This window comes from Elephantulus edwardii, unplaced genomic scaffold, assembly GCF_000299155.1.
Source record: "Elephantulus edwardii isolate Elephantulus edwardi_28Jun2011 unplaced genomic scaffold, EleEdw1.0 scaffold00028, whole genome shotgun sequence".
In the NCBI taxonomy this organism is placed as follows: Eukaryota; Metazoa; Chordata; class Mammalia; order Macroscelidea; family Macroscelididae; genus Elephantulus; species Elephantulus edwardii.
This window is the reverse complement of record NW_006399778.1, coordinates 6,028,194-6,052,824: the sequence shown is the minus strand read 5'-3', so window position 1 is coordinate 6,052,824 and position 24,631 is coordinate 6,028,194. Positions and strand designations below refer to the sequence as shown.

At 43.5% G+C, this 24,631-nt stretch overlaps 1 protein-coding gene across 1 annotated transcript in view; it reads left to right on the top strand.

The window, feature by feature from the left end:
• Positions 1-14,164, top strand: part of NIPAL3 (NIPA-like domain containing 3) — a 68,315-nt gene extending 54,151 nt beyond the window's left edge. Inside the window, exons 10-11 of the mRNA XM_006883513.1 lie at positions 8,040-8,134; positions 13,965-14,164. Coding sequence (XP_006883575.1) covers positions 8,040-8,134; positions 13,965-14,164 — 295 coding nt within the window. The remainder of the gene's footprint in view (positions 1-8,039; positions 8,135-13,964) is intronic.
• Positions 14,165-24,631: the final 10,467 nt, after the last annotated feature.

Here is a 24,631-nt window from a genome sequence, read left to right as displayed (position 1 = left end):
TGTATATCACTGAGCTAATTTGTTCTAGATTCATCCATATTGTACAGTATTTCATTAATTTTTAATCATTTTTTGGTGATGTACTCCATTGTGTGCAGGTGAATTGCACTGAGAAAATCTGCTGTCAGGGGCCTCTCCAGAGTATTGAGAAACAATGGTGTCAGTCTAGAGACTAAGGTGTGCCTAATCCAGGCCACGGTCTTTACGATTACTTGCTATGCATCAGAAATCTGGACAATGACTAAAAATGAAAGAAAAAGAATTGGTGCCTTTCAGTTGTGCTGGAGAAGATTCTTGGACATACTGTAGATCTCCAGGAAAACAAATAGATCATAGTGAGGGTGAAACCAAGTTTCATTTTGGAGACTAGAATTTTGAAGCTCCATTTCATATACTTTAGGAATGTATTCAGAAGGGAGAAGGACATTATGCTTTGAAGGGTGGAGGGACAGCACAGGATAGAAAGGCCCAGAATGAGATGAACTGATACAGTAACTGGGGCAATGGGGGTAGGTGTTGGAGTCAGTGAGACTGGCTCAGGACAGGGCAGGCTTCAGAGCTGTTGTACAAAGCGTTGCATGAATTGCAGGCAACTCAGCTTCACATAACAACAAGAAGAATGCATGTTGAATAAATTATATTATCTCCTGTGATAAAGTTGCACACTGCTATTTTGAAAAATTGAGGCCATTCTAGTGGTACTGTCATAGACCATGTCTGTAAATTCAAACTCACTCTCACTGCCATTGAGTCAATTCTGACTCCTGCCAACCTTCCATCAGGTTTCTGCTCCTCTAAGTCATAACCTAAGGAGAGACCGCCCATCTTTCAACCTTGAAGCCTCTGGTAGATTCAGACTAACAGGAGGACCCCTTTAGGCTAGCAACACAACTCACTGTAGACTCTGTCACTAAAGCTTCCTAAAACCTAAATCTGGTGGTGGTTATTAGGTGCCATCAGGTCAACTAAGAGTCATAGCAGCCCTATCCTGTGCCATCCTTACAATCTCTGGCACACTCAAGCCCACTGTGGAAGTCTCTGTATCAATCCTTCTTGAAGATCTTCCTCTCTTGTGGTGACTCTATACCTTTCCAAGAATTTTTAATCTCTCCAAAGTGTTCTGGGATTCCTCTTCTCCTCATTGTTAGCCATAATTTGTTATGACCCATACATTTAAAAGCCTTTTCACAGTCAATATAACCTAAGTAAACATCTTTCTGGTATTCTCGGCTTTCAGCCAAGATCCACCTGACCTCAGCAGGGATATCCCTTGTGCCATGGCCTCTTCTGAATGCAAGTTGCATGTCTGGCAGTTCCAGCTATTTTTGTATCATCTTCAGCCAGATTTTATTTGCATGTGATATTAATTATACTATTTCATAATTTCCACATTCTGTTGAATCACCTTTTTTGGGAGTGGAAAGAAATATTTCTTCTAGTCAGTTGGCCAGGTAGCAGTCCTCTATATTTATTGGCAGAGATTGGTAAATTGCATCTGTTTCTGGAAACATCTAAATTGCTATTCCAGCCAATCCTGTAGCCTTCTTTCTTGCCATTGACTTCAGTGCAGCTTGAATTTCTTCCTTCTGTACTATTGGTATCATACTACTTCGTGGGATGGTTCGGAGTCAACCAATTATTTTTGGTAGTGTAACTCTGAGTATTCCTCTTTTTTTTTTTTTTACTCTGTCTTTTTTTTTCTTCTTCCTGCATCATCATCATTTAAGATTTTACCTGAAGAATTCTTCAGTATTGCAACTCAAGGCTTGAATTTGTTCTTCAGTTCTTTCAGCTTGAGAAATGCTGAACATCCAGCAGGTTTTCAGAGACTACAAATCACATGGGAGGAAATTGCACAGGAGCAGCTGGTGGATTCGAACCACCTACGTCTGGGTTGGCAGTACAATTCCTTACCACGTCTAGGTATATGTTGTTGCTAGGCGCTGCTGAATCAAGTACAGCCCATAGATATGCTATGAACAAAAGACCTGAACTTTGTCCTATTCTATGCCATCCTCATCGTCTCTGACACACTCAAGCCCATTGCTGCAGTCACTGTGTCAGTCTTCCTGGTTAAAGGCCTTCCTCTCCTTTGCCACATCTCAGCCTTTCCAAGCATGATGTCCCTCCCCAAGAAATTGCCTCTCATAGCAACACGCACAAAGCCATGTGAGACAAAAGCTTCATCATCTTTGCCTCCACAGAGCATTCTCAGAGCAAAGCACAAAGCACAGAACATTGTTCACAGAGCACCTGTTCCAAGTTTATTCTTTTGAAAGTCCATGGGATATTCAGCATTCTTCTCCAACACCGCAGCTCCAAGACATCAATTCTTCTGTCATCCTTATTTACTGTCCAGATGCATAGCAAGCGACCGACAAGATTATGGCCTGAATCAGGCATGTGTTAGTCCTCAAACCAGTATCATTGCTGTTCAGTAATTTGGAGGAGTCCCTGACTGCAGATTTTCCTAGTGCAATAAGTCTCCAGACCTCCTGACTGCTGGTATCTGATTGTGGATCCAAACAAGATGAAATAATTTATAGTCTCAGTCTTTTCTCTCTCTGTCATAGCATTGCCTATTAGTACAGTGGCAAGGATTTTTATTTTATCGACATTAAGATCCAATCCATATTGAAGGCTACAGTGTTTAACCTAGGTATAATGTTGTTGTGTACCATTGAGTTGGAACCAACCCATAGCTGGCCCTCTGGTGGGTTTTCAGAGGCAGTTAATCACACAGAAGATTGTCCATCCTTCCCCTGCAGAGCAACTTGTGGATTCAAACTGTGTGCTTTTGGTATTGCAGCATAGCTTCTTGCTACTAGGCCACTTTCCTAATCTTCTCCACATGACAATGAAATTGAGGTGGTTAATAGTTTCAGCTTGCTTGGCTCCATAATCAATGCTCTTGGCACTCACAGGCAGAAAATAAAAAGATGCATTGCATTAGGGAAATCTGTTAGGGACCTCTCCAAAATGCTAAAGAGCAATGATATCAGTCTAGACACTAAGGTGCACCTGATTTAGGCCATGATCTTTGCAATTACTTGCAATGCATCAGAGATCTGGACAATGACTAAGAATAACAGAAAGAGAATTGATGCCTTTGAGTTGTGCTGGAGAACTGTATTGGACATACCATAGACCACCAAGAGAATAAAAGGTCTGCCTTGAAGAGGGTGAAACTAAGCTGCTCCTTGAATGCATGGATTTTGAAGCCCCCTCTCACATACTTTGGGCACATGTCCAGGACAGGTCCCTGGAGAAGGACATCATGCTTGGAAGGGTGGAGAGACAGTGCAGGAGAAGAAGACCCCAGAGGAGAAAGATTAGTGCAGTAACCCTAGCAGGGGTAGATGTGTGGGAGACAGCAGGACTGGCTCAGGGTAGGGCAGAGTTCAAAGCTATTGCACATAGGGTTGCTATGAGTTGCAGGTGACAAGATGGCACATAATAACAACAACATGTTGTCATTGTTGTTTAATGCCGTCGAGTCGTAGACGACTCATAGCGACCCTATGAACGAACAGCCTGAGCACTGTTCGTACATAGAGTTTCCAGAGGCAAGCCATTTTGGAAGTGGATGTCTCTCCTGCTTCCAGGCTTGATTTAGTCGGGACGCTCCAGCCAACACTGTCCACCATGGGTGCCCATTACCACGATTGGCACATCACTGTCACAGGCTTCAGCATCACAGCAACCATGAGTTACCTCTGTACAGCAACGCACAGACCAGTGCTATACCACCTAGAAGAATGTTTGACAGGAAGACAATTTGAACCTGGCCGAGGGCCACAGATGACAATCACCCACCTTCGGCTTGGTAGCACAGCTTCCTTCCACTAGGCCAACATAGCTCTCTCTTGGTCGTCGTCATTGTTATTGTTGTTTAATGCCATCAAGTCGTAGACGACTCGTAGCGACCCTATGAACGAACAGCCTGAGCACTGTTCGTACATAGAGTTTCCAGAGGCAAGCCATTTTGGAAGTGGATGTCTCTCCTGCTTCCAGGCTTGATTTAGTCGGGAAGCTCCAGCCAACACTGTCCACCATGGGTGCCCATTACCACAATTGGCACATCACTGTCACAGGCTTCACAGCATGACAGCAACCATGAGTTACCTCTGTACAGCAACACACAGACCAGTGCTATACCACCTAGAAGAATGTTTGACAGGAAGACAATTTGAACCTGGCCGAGGGCCAGCAACATAGTCTCCTAAAATCTAGGTATATACTCTAAATCTTGATATTTCACTCTACCAAAATAAGTACACTTGTTGGCAAAATTACTTGTGCCTGAATATTTATAGTAGTTTTATTCATAATAGTCAACCCAAACTGGACACAACTCAGAGGTCTGTCAACAGGAGAGTGGAAAAACAAATTGTAGTATATTCAGATTAATAGAATTTTACCCGAGGATTAAAATAGTGAACTACTATTTATTACACATAGGGAACTCTGATGACCTAGGGGGTAAGGAGTTGCTCTGCCAAACCAAAGTCAGGCAGTTGAGGGAGAAAGATGTGCCATCCCCTCCCGTGCAGTTTGTTATTGTTATGTGCCATCAAGTTGGAACTCGTTTATAACTACCCAGTGGGTTTTCAGAGGTAGTAAATTGCATGGGAGGAGATTATCCATATTTCTCCATAGAGTAGCTAGTGGACTCAAACCATGTGCTTTTGGGTTGGCAGCACAATTCCTTACCACAAAGCCACCAGAGCTCTCTGCTATTCATGTGATTTATGGCCTCTGAAAACCCACTGGAGGGTCAGCTATGAGTCTTCTGGCTCAGGAACACATAACAACTATTACATTTGTTAAACGAGATACATCTTAAAAACATTTTGTCAGTGAAAGGTGCCAAGATTCAAGTGAATACATATTATATGATTTAACATACAAAAAAGTTCAAGAGCAATATTAGCTAAAAGGTGGATATAGCCTATCTACACATGAATTGATAAAATATGATCTATGCAGTCATTTGGAGTATTAATTACTTATAATGAGAAATTCTAATGAACCTTGAAATTATTATGATTAGTGAAATAAAGCAGACAAAAAGACAAATCTTGTATGAACCATTGTATGAAATACCTAGAATAAGTGAAGAAAGCTCTGGTAACCTAGTGGTAAGAAGCTGTGCTGCAATCCCAAAGGCATAGTTTATATCCACCAGCTGCTCCATAGGAGAAATGATACGCAGTCTCTTCCCAAGTGATTTATTTAATGCCTCTAAAAACCTGCTGGAGTGTCAGCTATGCGTCGGTTCCACTCAAAAGGCAAACAACAAGAATAAGTAAATCCAACAAGTCAAAGAATAGTGGTTGCCAGTAGATGTTGGAAGATGGGAAAGCAGTGCTACAAAGGTCAAGGGCAGGCAGGTCTAATCTGTGAGCTACCTCTTGGGGAGTTGGCACAAGTTTGGACACAAAGAACTTTCTGGGAGGATGGAAGTAATTTCTCTTTTACCTTAGGTGGTGGTCATCTGAGGTATACACAGGTTAAATTCGGCAAGCTTTAGGTACTTTGCATTTTAATGCATGTAAATATTATCTCAATTTTGGGGACATGTGCTTGTCTCATAGAAGCCAGATAGAGGATCACTGTGAGTTGGAGTTGATTTTATGGCAATGGATTTGGTTTTGAGTCTTACAGGCTTTGAGGAAGAAAGACAGGCAGTCTCCTCTCATGCATTTTACAGCCTCTGAAACCCAATGGAGGTCAGCTGTTAGTTCTGATTTGATGGCAATGACTTGAGAGAAAAGCAAAAACAAAAAACTTCCAGAATATTCATTCATTCATTCACTCTTTTGTGGCATTATTGTTGTAGATAGGTGCCGTCGAGGCTAGTATGACTCATAGTGACATTATGAACAATAGATTTGAACCCTACCCTGTCCTGTGCCGTCTTCATAATTTCTGACCTATTTGAGCTCATTGCTACAGTCATGGTATCAATCTGTCTTGTTAAGGTTTTCCTCTCTTTTGACTACCCTCCACCTTTCTATGCAATAGCCTCTCCTAACAACATGCCTAACATATGTGATAAGAAGGTTGTCTGTCATCTTTTCCTCTAAGGAGCATATCTATTTGTTCTTTTGGCAGTCCATGAGTATTCAATACTCTTCTCCAATTCCACAGCTCAAAGGCATCAACTCTCCCTCTGTCATCCTTACTCATTGACCAGTTCTCAGCTGCATAGTAGGTGATTGGAAAGACTATGGCCTAAATCAGGCGCACCTTAGTCTTCAAACCGACATCATTGCTACTTAGTAATTTGGAAAGTTCCCTGACTGCAGACTTTCCTAATGAAATAATCTCTGACTGCTGGTAGCAAGAGTAGGAAGCACGATTCACCATCTACTTCTGAAATAATAGATCTCTGAAAACCCTGTGAATAATAGAGGGGAATGAGTAGCTATAATATTAGAGGTAGAGCCCAGGCTGGAAGTCAAAATTAGAAACAGCTGCAAACATCATTTAGGAATTGGAACGTGGGACATACGAAGTATGTATATAGGAAAAGAACAAATGGTTAAAAATTAAATAAAAGGGATGAATATTGACATTGTAGGCATTAGTGGAATGAGATGGCATTGGCCACTTTAAGTCAGATAATCACATAGTCTACTTTGCCAGTAATGAAAATATAAAGAAAAATGGTCTTGCATTCACACTTAAAAAGACAATTTTAGGTTCTATCCAGAAGTACAATGTCGTGAATAAGAAGATACTATCCATACGCATCCAAGGAAGACAATATGACTCACTTAGACACGTCAACAGCAAAAGCTGAAGCGGAAATTGAGGATTTTTACCATACGTTGCAGTCCAAAATTGAACAAATGGGCAGTCAAGGTGCATGAATGATAACTGGTGGCTGGAATGCAAAAGTTGGAAACAACAGCAAAGGAATGGCAGTTGTAAAGTACAGATGATGTTGTTAAGTGCCATTGAGTGGAGTACCATAGCAACCTTTTGAACAACAGATCTGAACCCTGTCCTTTCCTTGTGCCTCTAGTGTTCGTAGAGTTTTCATAGGCCAACTATTTAAGAAGTGGATGGCCAATCCTGCTTCCAGATCTGCCTTAGGCTGGGAGCTCTACTAAAACGTGTCCACCAGGAGTGTACCAGTGGCATAACTTTCAGTATCACAGCCCACACATCATCTCGGTACAGGAAACTGATCAGATTTTGTATGTTCAATGATATAGTCATTGCAGATACATTTTTAAACAACACGGATGGTGACTTTACACATGGACCTCACCTGCTGGACTGCTCAGGAATCAGATTGGCTCCATCTGTGGAAGGAAGTGTTGGAGCAGCTCAATATGAGCAGTCAAAACCAGGCCAGGTGCTGACTGTGGAACACACGTGCAGGCTCAAACTGAAGTTGTGGGACTCACTGGGGAAATAGAGGCCTTTGCAGTTTTCATGTTTTAAATTTTATAATTGAATTTAGGGATTAATAGTTTATAATTTAAAAAAGCCAACACCTTTGTAGCAGAACCCCAAACTCACCGCCACTTTGTCAACTCTAATTCATGGCTCTCCCATCCATGTATGTCAGAAAAGACTGTGTCCTCTATATAACTACATATTTGCCAACCCAGCATTTCTCAAGTATGCAATATAATGATATTAATTACATTAATAATTTTGTGCAGCCATTACTTATAGTGATACATTTTTTTCAAGGCAAAGTTCTGAGATGACGGACAGGATGAAAGTGAACGATTTTAAAAGCTTTTCCAGGCCAGGTCTAATTTACTCTGATCAGAGCTTGTGCAGAGCTGCAGGGCATGGGGCTCCTGGGGCTGGGGCTGTTGTTATTCATCTAGCACCTCTGCTCCCTGCGGTCCCCCCACCCCCAGCCTCTCAAGTCCACTTGGGGGTGAATCCTCCTCCACAGCCTGTGAGCCTTCGTGGTCCCTTTTCCTCCCCTCCTAAGTTTAAAGGTATCCAACCCTCCCTGGCCTCCTTCGTGACCTTATTTCTCTTCCTCCCTTATCTCCCTTCCTCAGGTGCCTCATTGCATTCTTGGGCGTCTTCTTAATCACACGTAACAGGAAGAAGGCCATTCCATTTGAGCCCTATATTTCCATGGATGCCATGCCAGGTAACGTTCGAACCCCATGTGCCCAGCCGGCCAGCCCATCCATACAGAAATGACTGCTACTTCCTGTTTCAACGTAGACACCCGTGGGCTTGGTACTGGGAAGGTGTGCTGTGCTGTTATGGTGTGATTCTTCTCTGTCTCTCTCTCTCTCTCTTTTTTTTTAAAAAAAATCTTGATGTGTAAAAGAGGGGCTTTGTTTGGGGCACCTAGTCAACCTTGAGTACTTCTTTCGAGTTCTCATATTTATTTTAAAGAAAATCCTGATTCACCTTGGGTTCTACAGCACAAGGCATCACGCCTACAAAAAGGAAAACTCATTCATCTAGCTGGAATGGAATGATCATAGAAGGAAGGATAAAAGGATGCGTGAAATTCAAATAGATAATCCTGCTCCATAGATTCTCCAAGGGAGTGGATTGTTCTGGAAAACCTATTTTCCCAGGAAGCTAAGAGTTCACACTGAGGGGCCCAAACTCAAATGCTTTCAAGCCCTGATGATAATGTAATTATGTGGTACACTAGAGGGAAGGGTGAGGCCTGTACAGAACTGTAGAATGCCTGTCAAGCCAAAGGTATTCAGATTTAGGAAAGTTATAAAATTGGGTTGACCCCTTCTAGACTTGATAGCCTAAATTCTGTAGGTTCTAACCACTGACCACTGGTTTTCACTATTTAAAGAACAATTTGTTTTTATTTTAGTAATGTAAAACAGAGCTCTTTCCAAAGCCTTATGTCTCACAGTCCATAGAGAATTGCACTGTTAACCCAAACGTGGCAACTCTCTGGTGGTTCCAGTTTGCCAGTTGCTTCTTGAGAGAAGGATGATTAGTCTCCCTCCATGTGGTTCACAGTCTCAGAAAAACCCACTAGAGAGTCTGCGATGAGCTGGGGTTTTTTTGGTGAATAAAATGTAAACATGCCATGTTGTTGTTTTATCTATGCGGTGTGGTGGGATGGTAGTGGTGTGCCATCAACTCAGAGCTGACCCATCACTGACCCTCTAGTGGGTTTGCAGAGGCAGTTTAATCACATGGGAGGCAGTTTTTCAGCCTTCTTCTGAAGAGCAGCTGGAGGATTTGAACTGTGTGCCTTTGGTATTACAGCCACCAGGTCACCAGAGCTCCCTGAGGTCCTGCTTAATAAAGGGCAATTTTTAGACTATATGGCTGTGATTTTGATCCAGGTTGTTCTCAAGACTGACAGGTGGCCCTGTTTTAAACTGCCCCCACATTTATGTGTCAGGTTTTAATTATTTCCTCATCATTTTGCTACTTAGCTGTTATCTGTGTCATTTTTGCTGTTACCAGACTGCTCGCTTCTACAAACTCCATGTCAATCTTCTTGCCTGATCCAGCTCATTAGAAGTGTGTATAAAATCAAAGTAAATGAGGTCTGAGTTGGGGACCTGAGATTGTCTCCTAGGAGTCAATCAGAGTGCATGAGCTTTGGTGCATGGACTTTTTAAACATCTAATCTGGCTGCTCAGATGCCTTTTTTGCTTACTTCCTTGTTTCTCGGCTGTGTTCCGGATAGATGAGGGCGCTGGATAGCTGAATTCCAGATAGGTGAGGTGTCAACTCTGTGTGTGTGTGTGCAAGTACGTGGTATGTTATGTAAATGTGTGTTTACAAATTATGTGTGTACATATATATGTATATATAAGTATTGTATATACATATATAAAGCTGTGTTTTCTGGTGGGATATAGAAGGTAACTAAGGTAATTTAGAGATCAACATTCTGTAGTCTGTGGCTGTGGCTCTTGGCTTTTTCTTTGTGCTTTGTGACTAGTGTGGAGGTCAGATACTGAAGAAAGGAGACTTGCTTTGCCCTATTGGCGTGACTTGCAGGGCAACTCTAATTAAACAGGTGCTCTGTACTATGAAGAGCTTGAACTTGAAGTTCAGTTAGGCCTGGATTCAAGTCCCAGCTCTGCTTCCTTCACCTATGTTCCTGTGAGTACATGTCAGGGCTTCTCAAGGCCTCCTATCCTCCCATGTAAATTGAGTTTCTTTCTTGCCAGGTGGTGGGATAATATGTGTAAAGGCCCCTCAAAGTGCCTGGAACGTGGTAGATGCCTAGCTAAATTTCATTTTGTTTCCCTTTAATTTTTTTTTCTCTTTAAAGAGCTTTGAAAATGTCATATCCTAACTTGACCTCATGTCAATTAGGTCATGAATGCTAGACCCCTGCACAGTCTAAGCTTATGCTTTTCTAGCCTGTGGGGTCTGGTCAGCATCAGGATCTTGCTTTCGGCCTATCTGGGTTGATAACCTTCACAACAGAGCAATGATTACTATTCAAGTGGCTTTCAAATTCCAGAATCTCACTACATAGTATTTAACACATTCAGGAATTCTAATACTCTCTTAAAACATAAGAAATGAAAAAGCTCGACTAGCACTCCCAGTGAGGCCTTAGTGACCTTGGATGAACATAAGCAATTCTACAGAGCACTCTGTGACCAATGGATGAAAACCCAAAACAAACCACACTATAATCCTGTCTAAACAGGCAAAACAAGACTATGGCTCAACCACAAAAATGGCCTTAGCCTGGTTAATAGGAGTGACCACTGTTTCTTTATCAATCACAGCTCTTAATCTCAGTCCAGCCTTCCTTCCTTCAAGATAAAATGTGTTGTTGCTGCTGTTGTTAAGTGTCATCAAGTCGCCTAAGACTCATAACAACCCTATTATGTACAACAGCACTAAACCCTGCTCTATCCTAAACCAATCATATTGTCTCTGACACTCCTACCCCTATTACCCCAGTTACTGAATCAAACTGTCTCATCAAGGGTCTTCCTCTCTTGTACTGTTTCTCCACCCTCCCAAGCATAATGTCCCTCTTCAAGGACTGGACCCTCCTTGCAATATCCCCAAAGTATGTCAAATGGAGCTTCAGAGTACTTGCCTCCAAGGAGCAGCCTGGTTTCACCCTCTCTCGGATGTGAACCTGTTTGTTCTCCTAGCAGTCCATGGTATTTTCAGTACTCTTCTCTAGCACCACAGCTCAAAAGCATCAAGTCTCCTTCTATCATCCCTAGTCACTGTCCAGCTTTCTGATGCAAAGCACATAATTGTGAAGACCATGGACTGGATCAGGTGCACCTTAGTCTCCAGACTGAAATCATGTTAAGATCCCCCAGTTGTAGAATTACCACTTCCTGACAGCATCTAATGCAAAACAAAGCCTCACTTCCTTACGTGCTCTCCATAATGGATTAATACAAGCACAAGTCCTAGAATAAATTCTATAAAAACCTTTATGAGACACCCATGCTTCCTTCATGGTCTACATCTTCCCCATTACAATCAGTAAAACCAGTATTCTTGGTGGTTTTTGGCTAGAGGCTGTTGACAAAATTTAAAACCTAAGTCACACACCTGGTAAGCAACTTTCTTCCTTTAAGGACCTAGTACCTCAGAACCTCCTCTTATCTAAAAAAAAAAAAAAAAATCTAAACCACTGGCAAAAAAAACCCCCAAGGTTTCAGGAGTTGACGGCATACTAATTGACATATTTCAACAAATAGATGCTGCCCTGGATATGTTCATTAAGTTGTGTCAAGAAATCTAGAGGACAGCCACCTGGCCAACTGACTGGAAGAGATTGATATTTGTTCCCATTCCAAAGAAAGGTGACCTGACAGTGTGGAAATTATTGAACAATACCATTAATATCACATATAAGGAAGATTCTGATGAAAATTATCCAAAAAATTACTGGAGCAACATGTCAACAGAGAACTGCCAGATGCGCAGGCTGGGTTTAGAAGAGGCCGTGGTACTAGAGATATTATAGCTAATGTTGATGGATCTTGGCAGAAAGCCTAGAGTACCAGAGGAATGTATATTTGTGCTTCATTCACTGTGCAAAGGCTTTTGACTGTCTGGATCACAACAAACTGTGGCTGACTTTGAGAAAAATGGGAATCTCAGAACATTTGATGTGCTAATGTGAAACCTATACTTGGACCAAGAGGTAGTTGTCAGAACGGAGCAAGGAGATACTGTATGGTTCAAAATTGGTAAGGGGGTTCACCAGGGATGTATTCTGTCCCCATGCCTTTTCAATCTGTATGCAGAAAAGATCATCCAGGATGCTGGACTGTACGAGGAGGAATGTGGCATCAGGATTGGTGAAAGATTAATCAGCAACCTACGTTATGCAGATGACATAACCCTGCTTGCTGAAACTGAGGAGGAACTGAAACACTTGCTGCAGAAGGTCAAGGGCTGCAGCTTTCAATACAGATTGAAGCTCAATGTCAAGAAAACAAAGATTATCACCACTGGGCCAATTGGCAGCATCAGTATGGATGGTGAAGAGATTGAAATAGTTAACAGTTTTAGTTTGCTTGGCTCCACAGTCAACACTCTTAGTACCAGCAGCCAGGAAATCAAGAGAATTGTATTGGGAAAGTCAGCTGTGAGGGACCTCTCAAGAGTAATGAACAGCAATGACGTCAGGCTGGAGACTAAGGTGTGCCTGATCCGGTCTATAGTCTTCACAAATATGTGCTATGCATCAGAGAGCTGGACAGTGACTAGAGGGGCTAGAAAGAGTATTGATGCCTTAAAGCTGTGGTGCTGGAGAAGGGTGTTGAATATACCATGGACTGCTAGGAGAACAAACAGGTTTGTCCTGGGGAGGGAGAAGCTGGTCTGCTCCTTGGAATCAAGGATTCTGAAGCTTCGTCTAACATACTTTGGGCTTGTTGCAAGGAGGGACCTGTTCTTGAAGAGGGAAATCATGTTTGGGAGAGTGGAGGGACAGCGCAGGAGAGGAAGACCCTTGATGAGATGGATCAATTCAGTGATTAGGGTAGTGGTAGTAGGTGTGTTGGAGACAATGAGGTTGGTACAGGATAGAGCAGGGTTTAGGGCTCTTGTACATAGGGTTGCTATGCGTCACAAGCAACTCGATACACATAACGAAAACAACAACTGACCCTTCAACACACCAGCCAGTTGCTATCAAGTTAGCGCTGTCCCCTGGTAACCCTGTATGTCCCAGAGTTACCTATGTTACAAAGGGTTTTCAGTGGTTGACTTTTTTCAGAAGTAGATCACCAGGCCTTTCTTCTTAAGCATCTCTGGGTAGATACAAACCTCTACCCTTTAAATTAACAGTTGAGCACATAACCTATTTTCCCTCCCCAGGGACTCCAGACACTTCAATTGTACCCTTTAAAGATTAGTCTTTACAGTCCAATGCACGCAGAAATTTGACCTTGGTGTACTCAGAAACAATGACCAAAATCACACCTCATGGTAATAGCAGATTGGCTGTGATAGATCACATTTTGGTTCCATGCTTCTTCATTAATACAGCTTTTCTTTAAAATGACACTTTATACACAGGTCAAGGATATTAAAGAGCGTGATGACACATCTGTCACTGCCATGTGTCCCTGGCCCCACAGTTACTCTCTTTCCCCAATGAAGCTTGACGAATTGTTCCTGGGTTTTTATTTAATCCAGCAGCAAAGTGTTGGCATCTCCCACGTTCAAAGCACAGCCCTAATACCGCTCCACCTTTGACCCCGGCAGGCATTGCCATGGTATTCTAGGCCCATGGCTGGGTTCTCTTGACCGTGTATGGGCATATTTCCTGAGCATTCTTCCTCGTTGCTTGGCAACAGTAATATTCCTAGTGTATATTTATGGGTGTTCGCTTTTAAATCCAAAGCATTCAGGAAATTGACAATGCACATGATTAGCTCCTGCGCACTATAATTAGTCTGTGGTGGGACAAAGGAGGATACAGCCTCCCGTGGCTCCCTCCACACAGAGTCATTTGGGGGAAATGGGTTTCGTTACAGGTATGCAGAACATGCATGACAAGGGGATGGCAGTCCAGCCCGACCTCAAAGCTTCCTTTTCCTACGGGGCCTTGGAAAACAACGACACCATTTCTGAGATCTACGCTCCTGCCACACTGCCAGTCATGCAAGAAGAGCACAGCTCCCGGAGTGCTTCTGGCGTTCCCTACCGCGTCCTGGAGCACACCAAGAAGGAATGAGCCTACCTGGACAGGACTCCTCTTCCACAGATGGAGAATTGTTCAGGTCATGCCAGCAGGGGGCCGGTCCTCCATTCTAGAACTTGCCTTTCAAGTCCTTTTTTTTTTTTTTTTTTTTTTTTACGGGTACTTGATAGACGAAGGGTTCTTGGAAGGCCTCCATCTCTGGCAAAGGATCTCGTGTTTGTTTTGGTCTTGAAAATTTCAAAGATGAGCAGTGTGGAGTGGGAAGGAATGAGTATCCCAGGTTCCACGTGGGCCCAGGGAAGCCCCTTTCCCTGGCTTAGCCCAGCAGGATTCAGAAACGCATCCTTGAGCATGAGTGACTCACTGCTCTTGTTTCTCTGGTCCAGCAAAAGGCTCGGACTCCCTAAATCTAGTCTTCCTCCCCTTTGAGTGCATGGCTGGTCTCTGCCCATCACACTGGCGATTTCACCTTTGTGGTGACATTCACATAACCTTCCCATGGCATAGCCGCCAAGCCTGGGGAACGTTCTATCACTCACACATAGGACGGGCATCCATCCAATGTGAAAGTCTGCCTTCCCTTGTCTCTGCTCTTCCAGTGAAGCTGTGTTTGATGTGTTTGTGTTGGATCTACCCTGAAAACGAATTCGATTTTGGTTCTGGAAACTACTTGATTGTTTGTTGGGTTTTTGTTTTGTTTTGTTTTGTTTTTTGGTCAAAAGAACAGGGAAGAGATAAAGAGGAGGAAAATAAGCAGTAGACCATGGATGGTGGTCTTTAAGCCTATGAAGAAAAAAAAAAGATGATTGCATTACTTAGAATAATTAGCAGATAATCTCCATTTTTTGTGGATTACTATTTTTCTTCCCTCCAATGATCATGGGGCAATTTGGGGGGGGGCATATTTCAGGGATAGCCTCCCTCTGTTTTCCTTCACACTCTGTAGATGGGCAAACCAAGCTTGAGTTATTTATTTCCCTAAAGTCGGTAGGCTCTGCACTCTCATCCCCTTGCTCCTGTGTGTGGGAGAAGCTAATTTTTCAAAAGCTAGGCTGCTGAAGTCTCTGTGGATGCATACTTCTCAGACTGGCTGGTGAAGGTTCACAGACTTTGAGGGGCATAGGATCCCCTAGGGAGTTGATTTAAAATGCAGATTCCTGTACCCCAAGCACAAATAGTCTGACTAAGCAGGACTGGAGTGAGGCCTCCAAGTCTGCATCCTTAGCCAGCAGCTTACCTGGGTCATTCTGATGTAGGTAGTTCAGGGATCAGGCAAAGAAATCGTATCGATGGAGAAAGATGATCTGCAGACACACATAGGGACCCACACGGCACAATTGTAAAAGCAGAATTAGCCTTCCTTCTTTCTTCCCTGGGGTTCTCTCAGCGGGTCAGATTATCCCTATAGGGTCTGTGGCATTTGTCCAGTCCAGTGTGTACTACCTAGAACTAGACGTAATGCTTCTCCAGGCAGCCTTTTACCAATAGGCAAGTTAACAGTGTTAATAGACCAGTGTTGATAGATCATTAAACTTTATGGTGTGTGCTTAGTACTGATTTAGTACCTTGACTTCAAAACCTCCAAGGCCTATTGCCTGTGATAAGTGTACAACATTTTAACCATTTCTGTATTGTGTCTAAAATACTGAAGGTGGCAACCGAAAATGAACTTTGTTTCCTTAGGATAGGCATCAACTCAATTGAATAATATTTATGAGACATTTACTATTCTGCTGAATATTGGGAGGGTGGAAGCTACAAAGATTAAGCCCTAGATCCTGCCCTCTAGACCAGCAAGGGGTTGGGGGGAGGGGTGGTCACAAATACCCAGAGAAGTGTGATTGCAAGGCAGGCTGTGACAGGTGTGAAGTGCAGTGACTGACTACAAAAACAAAAGTTATTTTGGAGGCTTTGGTCTAGGCACAGGGCATTTAGAAATGGAGGTGCCTTTGGCCCAATTCAGACAGGTGGTTGATCTGCCTGGGATTTGAGCAATGTCTCAAGGGGAGTGTGAGCATGCCCCTGGCAGGCAGACCAGCATTTGCAAAGGCACCAGGGCTAGGGAGATGGGCTTCACATGAAAAGGGTGCTGGGCCCAGTGCAGGAGATGAACCTCAAAAGATACAGAGAGGTTGAATCACAGAGGATCTTAAATGCCCATAGGACATGAGAGCCATTGATGATCTATGACAGAAAAATGGCAGGATTTTGCCATTACTGGGCTGCACTGATTAGAATGGAGACTTTGTGCAGTGTGGAGGAAGATTCAAGTAGTAAATCCCTTTTCAATGTCAAACCTCGAACCTGTAAGAATCAAGCAGGGGGATTAAAATCAGATTTCCACTGCTATTCAAATTACCTTCTTTTCCCAAGTGATTTGTGTGTGATTTAGAGTCAAAGCAGAGTCAGAGTCAGAGTCAGAGCAGAGATGGGAAGACAAGCAGGGAGGCCATGTAAATGTCAGGCCCAGGTGAGCAGTAGACTCACGTTTTCTCGAGATGAGTAGATAAAAGTGCTTTGCAGCTTGATCTGCCGCAGCTCACAGAGGCAGAGTGTTGTCCGGGCTCCAGCTGCTGGGCCCTGGGCACCAGCACCCCTGACTTCACATTCGGGGCTGTGATGTTGTCCTGTGACACCCAGTTTTAAGATGGCTGTGCAGAAAATTGCCTGATAGTTTTGGATTTTTTTGAAACAACAGGTCATATGTCACCATTAATTCCAGAGTTCTGAGTCTGCATTGGCCTAGCTCCCCAGAGACAGTTTGCTGATGATAGAAAGGCAAGATTTGCAGTTAGACTAGGAGATAGGGAATCAAATTTCCACTCTCAATCCTGATGCTTCATTTCTCTCATCACTCTGATACACTGAGCCCTGCTGAGAAGCACTAAAAGCCACACCTCCACCTCCTTCCTAGCCAAGAGGCTAAAGCAAGGTCACTAAACTTGGGTCTTTTCAGTTGTTCATTGGTCTTCCACACCACCTTCCTGCCTCTTTCCTCTTGTGAAGACTGAGATTCAGGATCTCCAGTTGAGAGATCAGAGCAAACTCTTTGCAGACTGTGCCTGTGGGTTTTTATAAGTACGGAGGCCCCCAAACCCCTCCCGTGAAGCCACAGGTCTGATGATGCCGTCACATTAAACTTCTGATCAAGCTGGGAGTCTTGCTATGTGGAATTGAAAACTGAAGTGGGGAGCACATCTCCATGGCTTTTCTCATGGGATTCAGCTGATTTGATGGCCTCATGCTGATATGATGCCCATCTGGGTAGCACTGGGAGGGCTTGCCCTGCAGCCTTGAGAATTCTAAAATTGGTCTGACACTGGCTGATAGACAGTGAATATCTGTTTCTCTGAGAAGCTGGATGAATGAAGTCGCCTTAGAATATATTCTATGTGGATGCTTATATTTTGTTAACATTGTGACTAATATGGCATGTCTTATTTTTCAAAATGTGTGTATGAAGTGCAAATAACATTATGAAGTGGTATTTAATTAAAAAATTACTTGTGGCATCTGTTGAGTTTGAGTCTTCTGTCTGGCTAATACTGTCTAGGGTTTTTTAGAATTGCGCTGTCCACTTCCTGCAGCATGTGGGTGGTAGTGTTAGGTGCCATCGAGTCAAGTATGACTCATAGCAACCCTAAGAAGAAAAGATCTGTACCCTGTCCTATCCTGTGCCATCTTCACACTTTTTAACACACAAGAGCCCATTGCAGCAGTCACTGTGTCAAGCCTCCTGGTTGACGGTCTTCTCTCCTTTGCCGACCCTCCACCCTTCCCAGCATCATGTCCTTCTCCAAGGAATAGCCCCTCCTAGCAACATGTCCAAAGTATGTGGGGTGAAGCCTCATCATTCTGGCCTCAAAAGAGCACTTTGGCTGCCGCCCTCTCCAAGACGTATCTGTCCGTTCTCTTAGCCATCAGGGATTTTAGTGCTCTTTTCCAACACCATAACTCAAAGGTGTCAGTTCTTTACCTGTCATCCTTATTCATTGTCCAGCTCTCAGATGCATAGCTAGTAATCTGAAAGACTATGGCCTGAATCAGACATGTGGGCCTAAGCACTTGAAATATGGTTTATATGATTGAGGGACTGATTTTTTTATATCATGATGTTTAGTTGCCCCAGTGGTAAGGAGTTGTACTGTCATCCCAAAGGCATGCAGTTTAAATTTGCCAGCTATTCCCCAGGAAAAAGGTGAGCAATCTCCTTCCATGTGATTAATGTGCCTCTGAAAATCCACTGGAGGGCCATCTAGGGGCCAGTCAGTTCTGACTCAAAGGCACACAACAACAACAGCTAGTTAGTGATTATACTTGAGACTAAACTGAGGATTTTTTTTTCTGCAGTAGTTAAAGGCATAGCTGACCTTCTAGTGGGTTTTCAGAAGCTGTAAATCCCATGGGAGGAGATTGTCCATCTTTCTCCTTTGGAGCAGTTAATGGATTTGAACTGCATGCCTTTGGATTGGCAGCGCAATTTCTTACCACTAGATCCCCAGAGGGAGGGGACAGCAGATGAAGGACGTTGGTGCCTCTGATCTGAAAAAGGCTCTGTTTGCTGGGACCTTGGCTTAGGAAAGGCCTAGGGACCCAGAAATGAAGAAGACACATCCCTGTTCTTAAGTGGAAAAGGAGATATTTCATTCACACCGGGAATGTTTATTAGAAGTACCTTCAATGTGGAAGCATACATGTTCACCTACTGTTTGTCTTCAAAGAAAGACTTTGAGCTTGAAACCAGTAGATGCAAAGAACAAGAGTGTGCTCTGAGCAGCAAGCAGAGGGAGCCCTGGTGGCACAGTGGTTAAAGAACTCAGCTACTAACTGAGAAGTCAGCAGTTTGAACCCTACAGCTGCTATAGAGGAAGAAGATGTAGCAGTCTGCTTCCATGGAGATGTGGAACCTTAAAAACCCTCGGGACAATTCTTCTCTGACCCGTGGGGTTGCTGAGTTGGAACTGACTCAGCAGCAGTGAGTTTGGTGTTTTGGAGGGGTAAGGGGTTGGTAATGGGTACAGTGCAGCATATGATCCAGGTGGAGGCCTGAGAATTACTCTTAACAGTGCAAAGTTTGACTGTGGAAGGTCCATGGTGAAGGTATTAGGCCCAGTTGATCAACACTGCATCTCTGGACTCACATCCCACTTACTTCAGCAGATGTACTGTCCTAAGCAGCCTGAGATGCCTCCCTTACACACTTCAAGGAGAAGCCAGTAGACAGATTCTGTTCTCTTTCCTCAGAGACCAAAGTCACCCTCACAGGGCTTGATAAAAACCCAAAACAAACCTCTTGCCGCCTGGTTGATCCTGACCTTTCTCAACTGTCATCCTTATAGAGAAGCAGGTCACCAGGTCTTCCACACGGCTACCAGGTAGGTCCAAACCAACACACTTTAGGTTAGCCGTCCAGTACGTACCGGGACTCTGAGGGCATAATAGAGTAAACAAACCCACACGATGGCCCAGGAGATCCCCACTAACTCTCTCTATGTTGAGCAACACAGGGCTTTATTCACAATATGAAACGTCCATCAGGGATCATGAGTTATTTGAGGAAATCTAACAACATCAAAGAGAAAGACCAAAATTAGCGAGATGGTGTAAGTAGGAATGGCAGGATAATGTACACAGCGTGGGCAGTGGCACACAAAGGTTCATTAAATCAGTGTGTCTATTTTTGTGTCTGCTCCAGATTTTTATCATAAAAATGGAGTGGAGGGAAAACTCTGTCAGCGTTTACTATGTACGTATGTGGCACTGGATCTGCCACAGTGAACAAAGCAAGCCCCTCTCGCACAGATTGTGTTGTTGTTATGTGCCCGTCCAGTTGACTATAGCAACCCTATGACCACTAGCCCTGAACCCTGCCTTATCCTGAGCCAATCTATCCTGAGCCAATCTCACTGTCTCTGACACACCTGTCCCCATTGCCACAGTCATCATGTCAATCCATCTCACCCAGTGTCTCCCTTTCCTGCACAACCCTCCACCCTTCCCTACATGATGGCCTTCTCCAAGGACTGCTCCCTTCTTGGAACAAAGAAATTTAAAAAATGAAGCAAACACTGTAAAGTGTGATATATAACTGAAGAAGTGATAACATTTCACAAGAATAAGTAGAAGAGAGAAAATAGACTGAAAGCTAGATGAGGTAGAGGGCAGACACTGTAACTGTCCCCAGAGCTCTGGTCTGACCCTGGTGTCCAAGGAAGGAACCAGCTCATGAGAAGACAGAGCCCAGCATCTCTTCAAGCCACACTAGGATAACAGCAGGGCTGGCTAGCAGTAGAACTTCTAGGGGAAAATGAAAACAAAAATACAGAGCTCCTTGTTAAAAACAACAACAAAAACACAACAAAAAACTTCCATTGTTGTTATGTGCCATCGAGTCAAGTACAACTCATAGTGACCCTGTGAACAACAAATTTGAACCCTGTCCTATCCTGTGTCATCGTCTCTAGCATACTCTATCCCATGGCTGCCGTCACTCTGTCAAGCTCTCACATTGCAGGTCTTCTCTTTCGTTGACCATCCATCTATTCATGTATGATGTCTCTTTCTAAGTAATAGCATCCTCTTAACAACACAACATGGTTCAAATTCAAGAAAGGAGTGTGTCAGGGATGCATCCTATCTCCACACCTTTTTAATCTACATGTGGAAAAGATCATTTGGGAGACTGGACTTTGTGAGGAGGAATGTGGCATTAGGATTGGAGAAAGACTCATCAATAATCTGTGTTATGCAGATGATACACCTTGCTTGCTGAAACTGAGGAGGATCTGAAGTGTTTGCTACAGAAAATCAAGGACTGCAGTCCCAAATGTGGATTGAAGCTCTACATCAAGAAAGCAAAGGTTTTCACCACTGGGAAAATTGACAGTACTATGATAGATGGAGAAGAGACTGAGATTGTTTACAATTTCAGCTTGCTTAGTTCCACAATCAACACTCTTGGCACCAGTAGTCAGGAAATCAAAAGAAGAATTGCACTAGGAAAATTTGCTATCAGAGACCTCTCCATAGTAATGAGAAGCAACAATGTCGTTCTAGAGACTAAGGTGCACCTGATCCAGACCATGGTCTTTGTAATTCTTGCTTTGCATCAAAGAGCTGGGCAATGAATAGGGATGACAGAAGAATCTATGCCTTTGAGTTGTGATGCTGGAGAAGAGCATTAAACATACAATGGACTGCCAAAAGAGCAAACAAGTCTGTCCTGGAGAGAGTAAGTTGCCTCTTGGAAACTAAGTTGCCCCTTGGCAACAAGGATTTTTTTTTTTAAGTAAGGATTTTGAAGCTCTATCTAGCATACTTCGGGCATGTTGCCACAAGAGACCAGTCTTTGGAGATGCACATCATGTTTGGAAGGGTAGAGGACTAGCACAGGAGAAGAAAACTCTGTATGAGATAGATTAACACAGTAACTGGAGTAATGAGGACAACTGTGTCAGAGATGGTGAGATTGGCTCAGGATAAGGCAGGGTTCAGAGCTATTGGGCACAGGGTTGCTATGAGTCACAAGTGACTCGACAGCACATAACAACATACCCAGTGTATGTAAGATGAAGCCTCCCCATCCTTGCCTTCAAGGAGCGCTCTGCACTTTCTCCAAGACATGTATCTATTTGGGTTTTGGACAGTCCATGGGATATTCATGGGGAGTGCTAGTGGCTTAGTGGTAAGAATCTGCACTGCAATTCTGAGGGCATGCAGTTCAAATCCTCCAGGTGCTCCATGGAAGGATAAGTACTCTCCTACTGTGAGATCAACCATCTTCGAAAACCCATGGGAGAATCAGCTATGGGTTTGTTCTAGCTCAGTGGTACACAACAACAATAAAAACAAGGGATATTCAACACTCGTCTCCAAAACCTCTGTTCAAAAGCATTGATTCTTCTTCTATCATCCTTATTAGTTGTCCAGCTCTCAGATGCATAGCAAGTGACTGAGAAGACCATGACCTGAATCAGGTACACCTTAGTCTTCAAACTGATATCATTGTTGTTGTTGTTGTTACGTGCCATCGAGTCTTTTGCGACTCATAGTGGCCCTGTGTACAAGAGCTCTAAACGCCATTCTATCCTGTGCCAACCTCGCTGTCTCAAACACATTTATTCCCACCACTCTACTCACAGAATCGATCCATCTCATTGAGGGTCTCCCTCTCCTACACCTCCTTTCCACTTTCCCAAACATGATGTCCTAAGGACCAGTCCCTCCTTGCAATATGCCCAAAGTGTGTCAGACGAAGCTTCAGAATCATTGACTTCAAGGAACATTATGGCTTCACCCTCTCCAGGAAAAACCTGTTTGTTCTAGCAGTCCATGGTATATTCAACACTCTTCTCCAGCACCACAGCTCAAAGGTATCAATTCTCTTTCTATCATCCTTATTCACTGTCCAACTCTCCAATGCATAGCCCGTAATTGCAAAGACTATAGCCTGGATCAGGTGCACCTTAGTCTCTAGCCTGATGTCATTGCTCTTCTCTTGAGAGGTCCCTCACAGCTGACTTTCCCAGTGTAATTCGTCCCTTGATTTCCTGGCTGCTATTACCAAGAGTGTTGACTGTGGAACCAAGTAAACGAAAACTGTTAACTATCTCAATCTCTTCACCATCCATACTGATGCTGCCAATTGGCCCAGTGGTGAGAATCCTTGACTTCATTACTCCTCAATAATTTGGAGAGATCCCTGGCAGAAGACTTTCCCAGTGCAATGTGTCTCCTGATCTCCTCACTGCTGGTACCAAAGGTGTTGATTGTGGATCCAAGTAAGATGAAAGAGTTGACAATTTCAATCTGTTTTCCTATATATAATGATATTTTCTAAGGTTCAGTGGTAAAAGTTTTTGTTTTCTTACCACTAAGGTTCCTATCTAATCTTTGGAATCACTATTATCAAACTGATGCCATATAAAACACAAACCACTGCCTTCAAGTTAATTCTGCCTCATCTTTTTCCCACAGAACTGCTGGTGGATTTGAACTGCCAGCTTCATATGGTTGTTGTCGATAGGTGTCGTCAAGTCAACTATGACTCATAGAGACCCTATGAGCAACAGATCTGAGCCTCGCCCTACCCTGTGCCATCCTCATCATCACTGATATCCTCAAGCCCATTGTTAAGAGTCACTGTATCAATTCTTCTTGTTGAGGGTCTTCTCCTTTGCTGATCCCCCACCTTCCTGAACATGATGTCTTTCCCAAGGACTAGCCGTTCCTATCAACTAGCCCCTCCTAACATGAAGCTTCACCATCCTTGCCTCTGAGGAGCAGCCTGGTTGTACTTTCTCCAAAACATACTTGGTCGTGCTTTTGGCAGTCCATGGACTTTCTGTATTCTTCTCAGACACTACAGCCCAATGACATCAATAATTCTTTGGTCATCCTTAGTCAGTCTCCAACTTTCAGATGCATAGGAAGTAACTGAAAATACCATGGCTTGAATCAGATGCACCTTAGTCTTTAAACTGACATTGTTGCTCCATAGAACCTTGAAGAGCTCCTTGCCAGCAGATTGTCCCAGTGCAACACGTCTTTTGATTTCTTAACTGCTAGTACCAAGGTGTTGATTGTGGATCCAAGTAGGATTAAATCATTGGCAGCTTCAGTCTTTTCTCTGTATATTATAATGTTGCCTATTGGATACTTTGGGAATGTTGCAAGGAGGGACCAGTTCTTGGAAAAGGACATCATATTTGGGAGAGTGGGGGGGCAGTGAAGGAGAGGAAGACTCTCAATGAGATGGATCAATTCTGTGATTGGGGTGGTGGGAGTAAGTGTGTCGGAGATAGTGAGGTTGGCACAGGACAGAGCAGGGTTTAGGGCTCTTGTATATCGGGTCGCTATGACTCGCAAGCAACTCAACGACACATAGCAACAACAACAATTGACCTGGTGGTGAGGATTTTTGTTTTCTTGATGTTGAGATGTAATCTACACTGAAGACTATGTCATCCTTAATCTTCTGCAGCAAGTGCTTCATAGCCTTCTCGCATTTAGCGGGCAAGGTAGTGTCCATCTGCATGACGCAGGTTGTTGATTAGTCTTCCTCTGAACCTGATGCTACAATCTTCTTGAATTCTTCTGTCCAGCTTCTTGAATGATTCGCTCAGCATTCAGATTGAATAGGTATGGAGAAAGGATACAACCCCAGACACACATCTTTCTTGATTTTAGAGTAGAGTACTCAAAGCAGACCTTCTTTACTAGTTAAACTGTTACTCCATTTTAAAATTATATTAGAGTATGTGGGGAAGACCCTCTATGAGGTGGATTGACTCAGTGACTGGGGTAATCAGGATTGGTGTGTCAGAGGCAGTGCGATTGGCACAGGATAGAGCGGGGTTTAGGGCTGTTGTACATAGGGTCGCTGTGAGTCACAAACGACTCGACGGCACATAAAAACAACAACAATGTGATTTACTTAAGGTTTAAAGATTATATCACGGTAATAGGTACAGGAGTTCGTTCAGCCTCAGAGACTCCAAA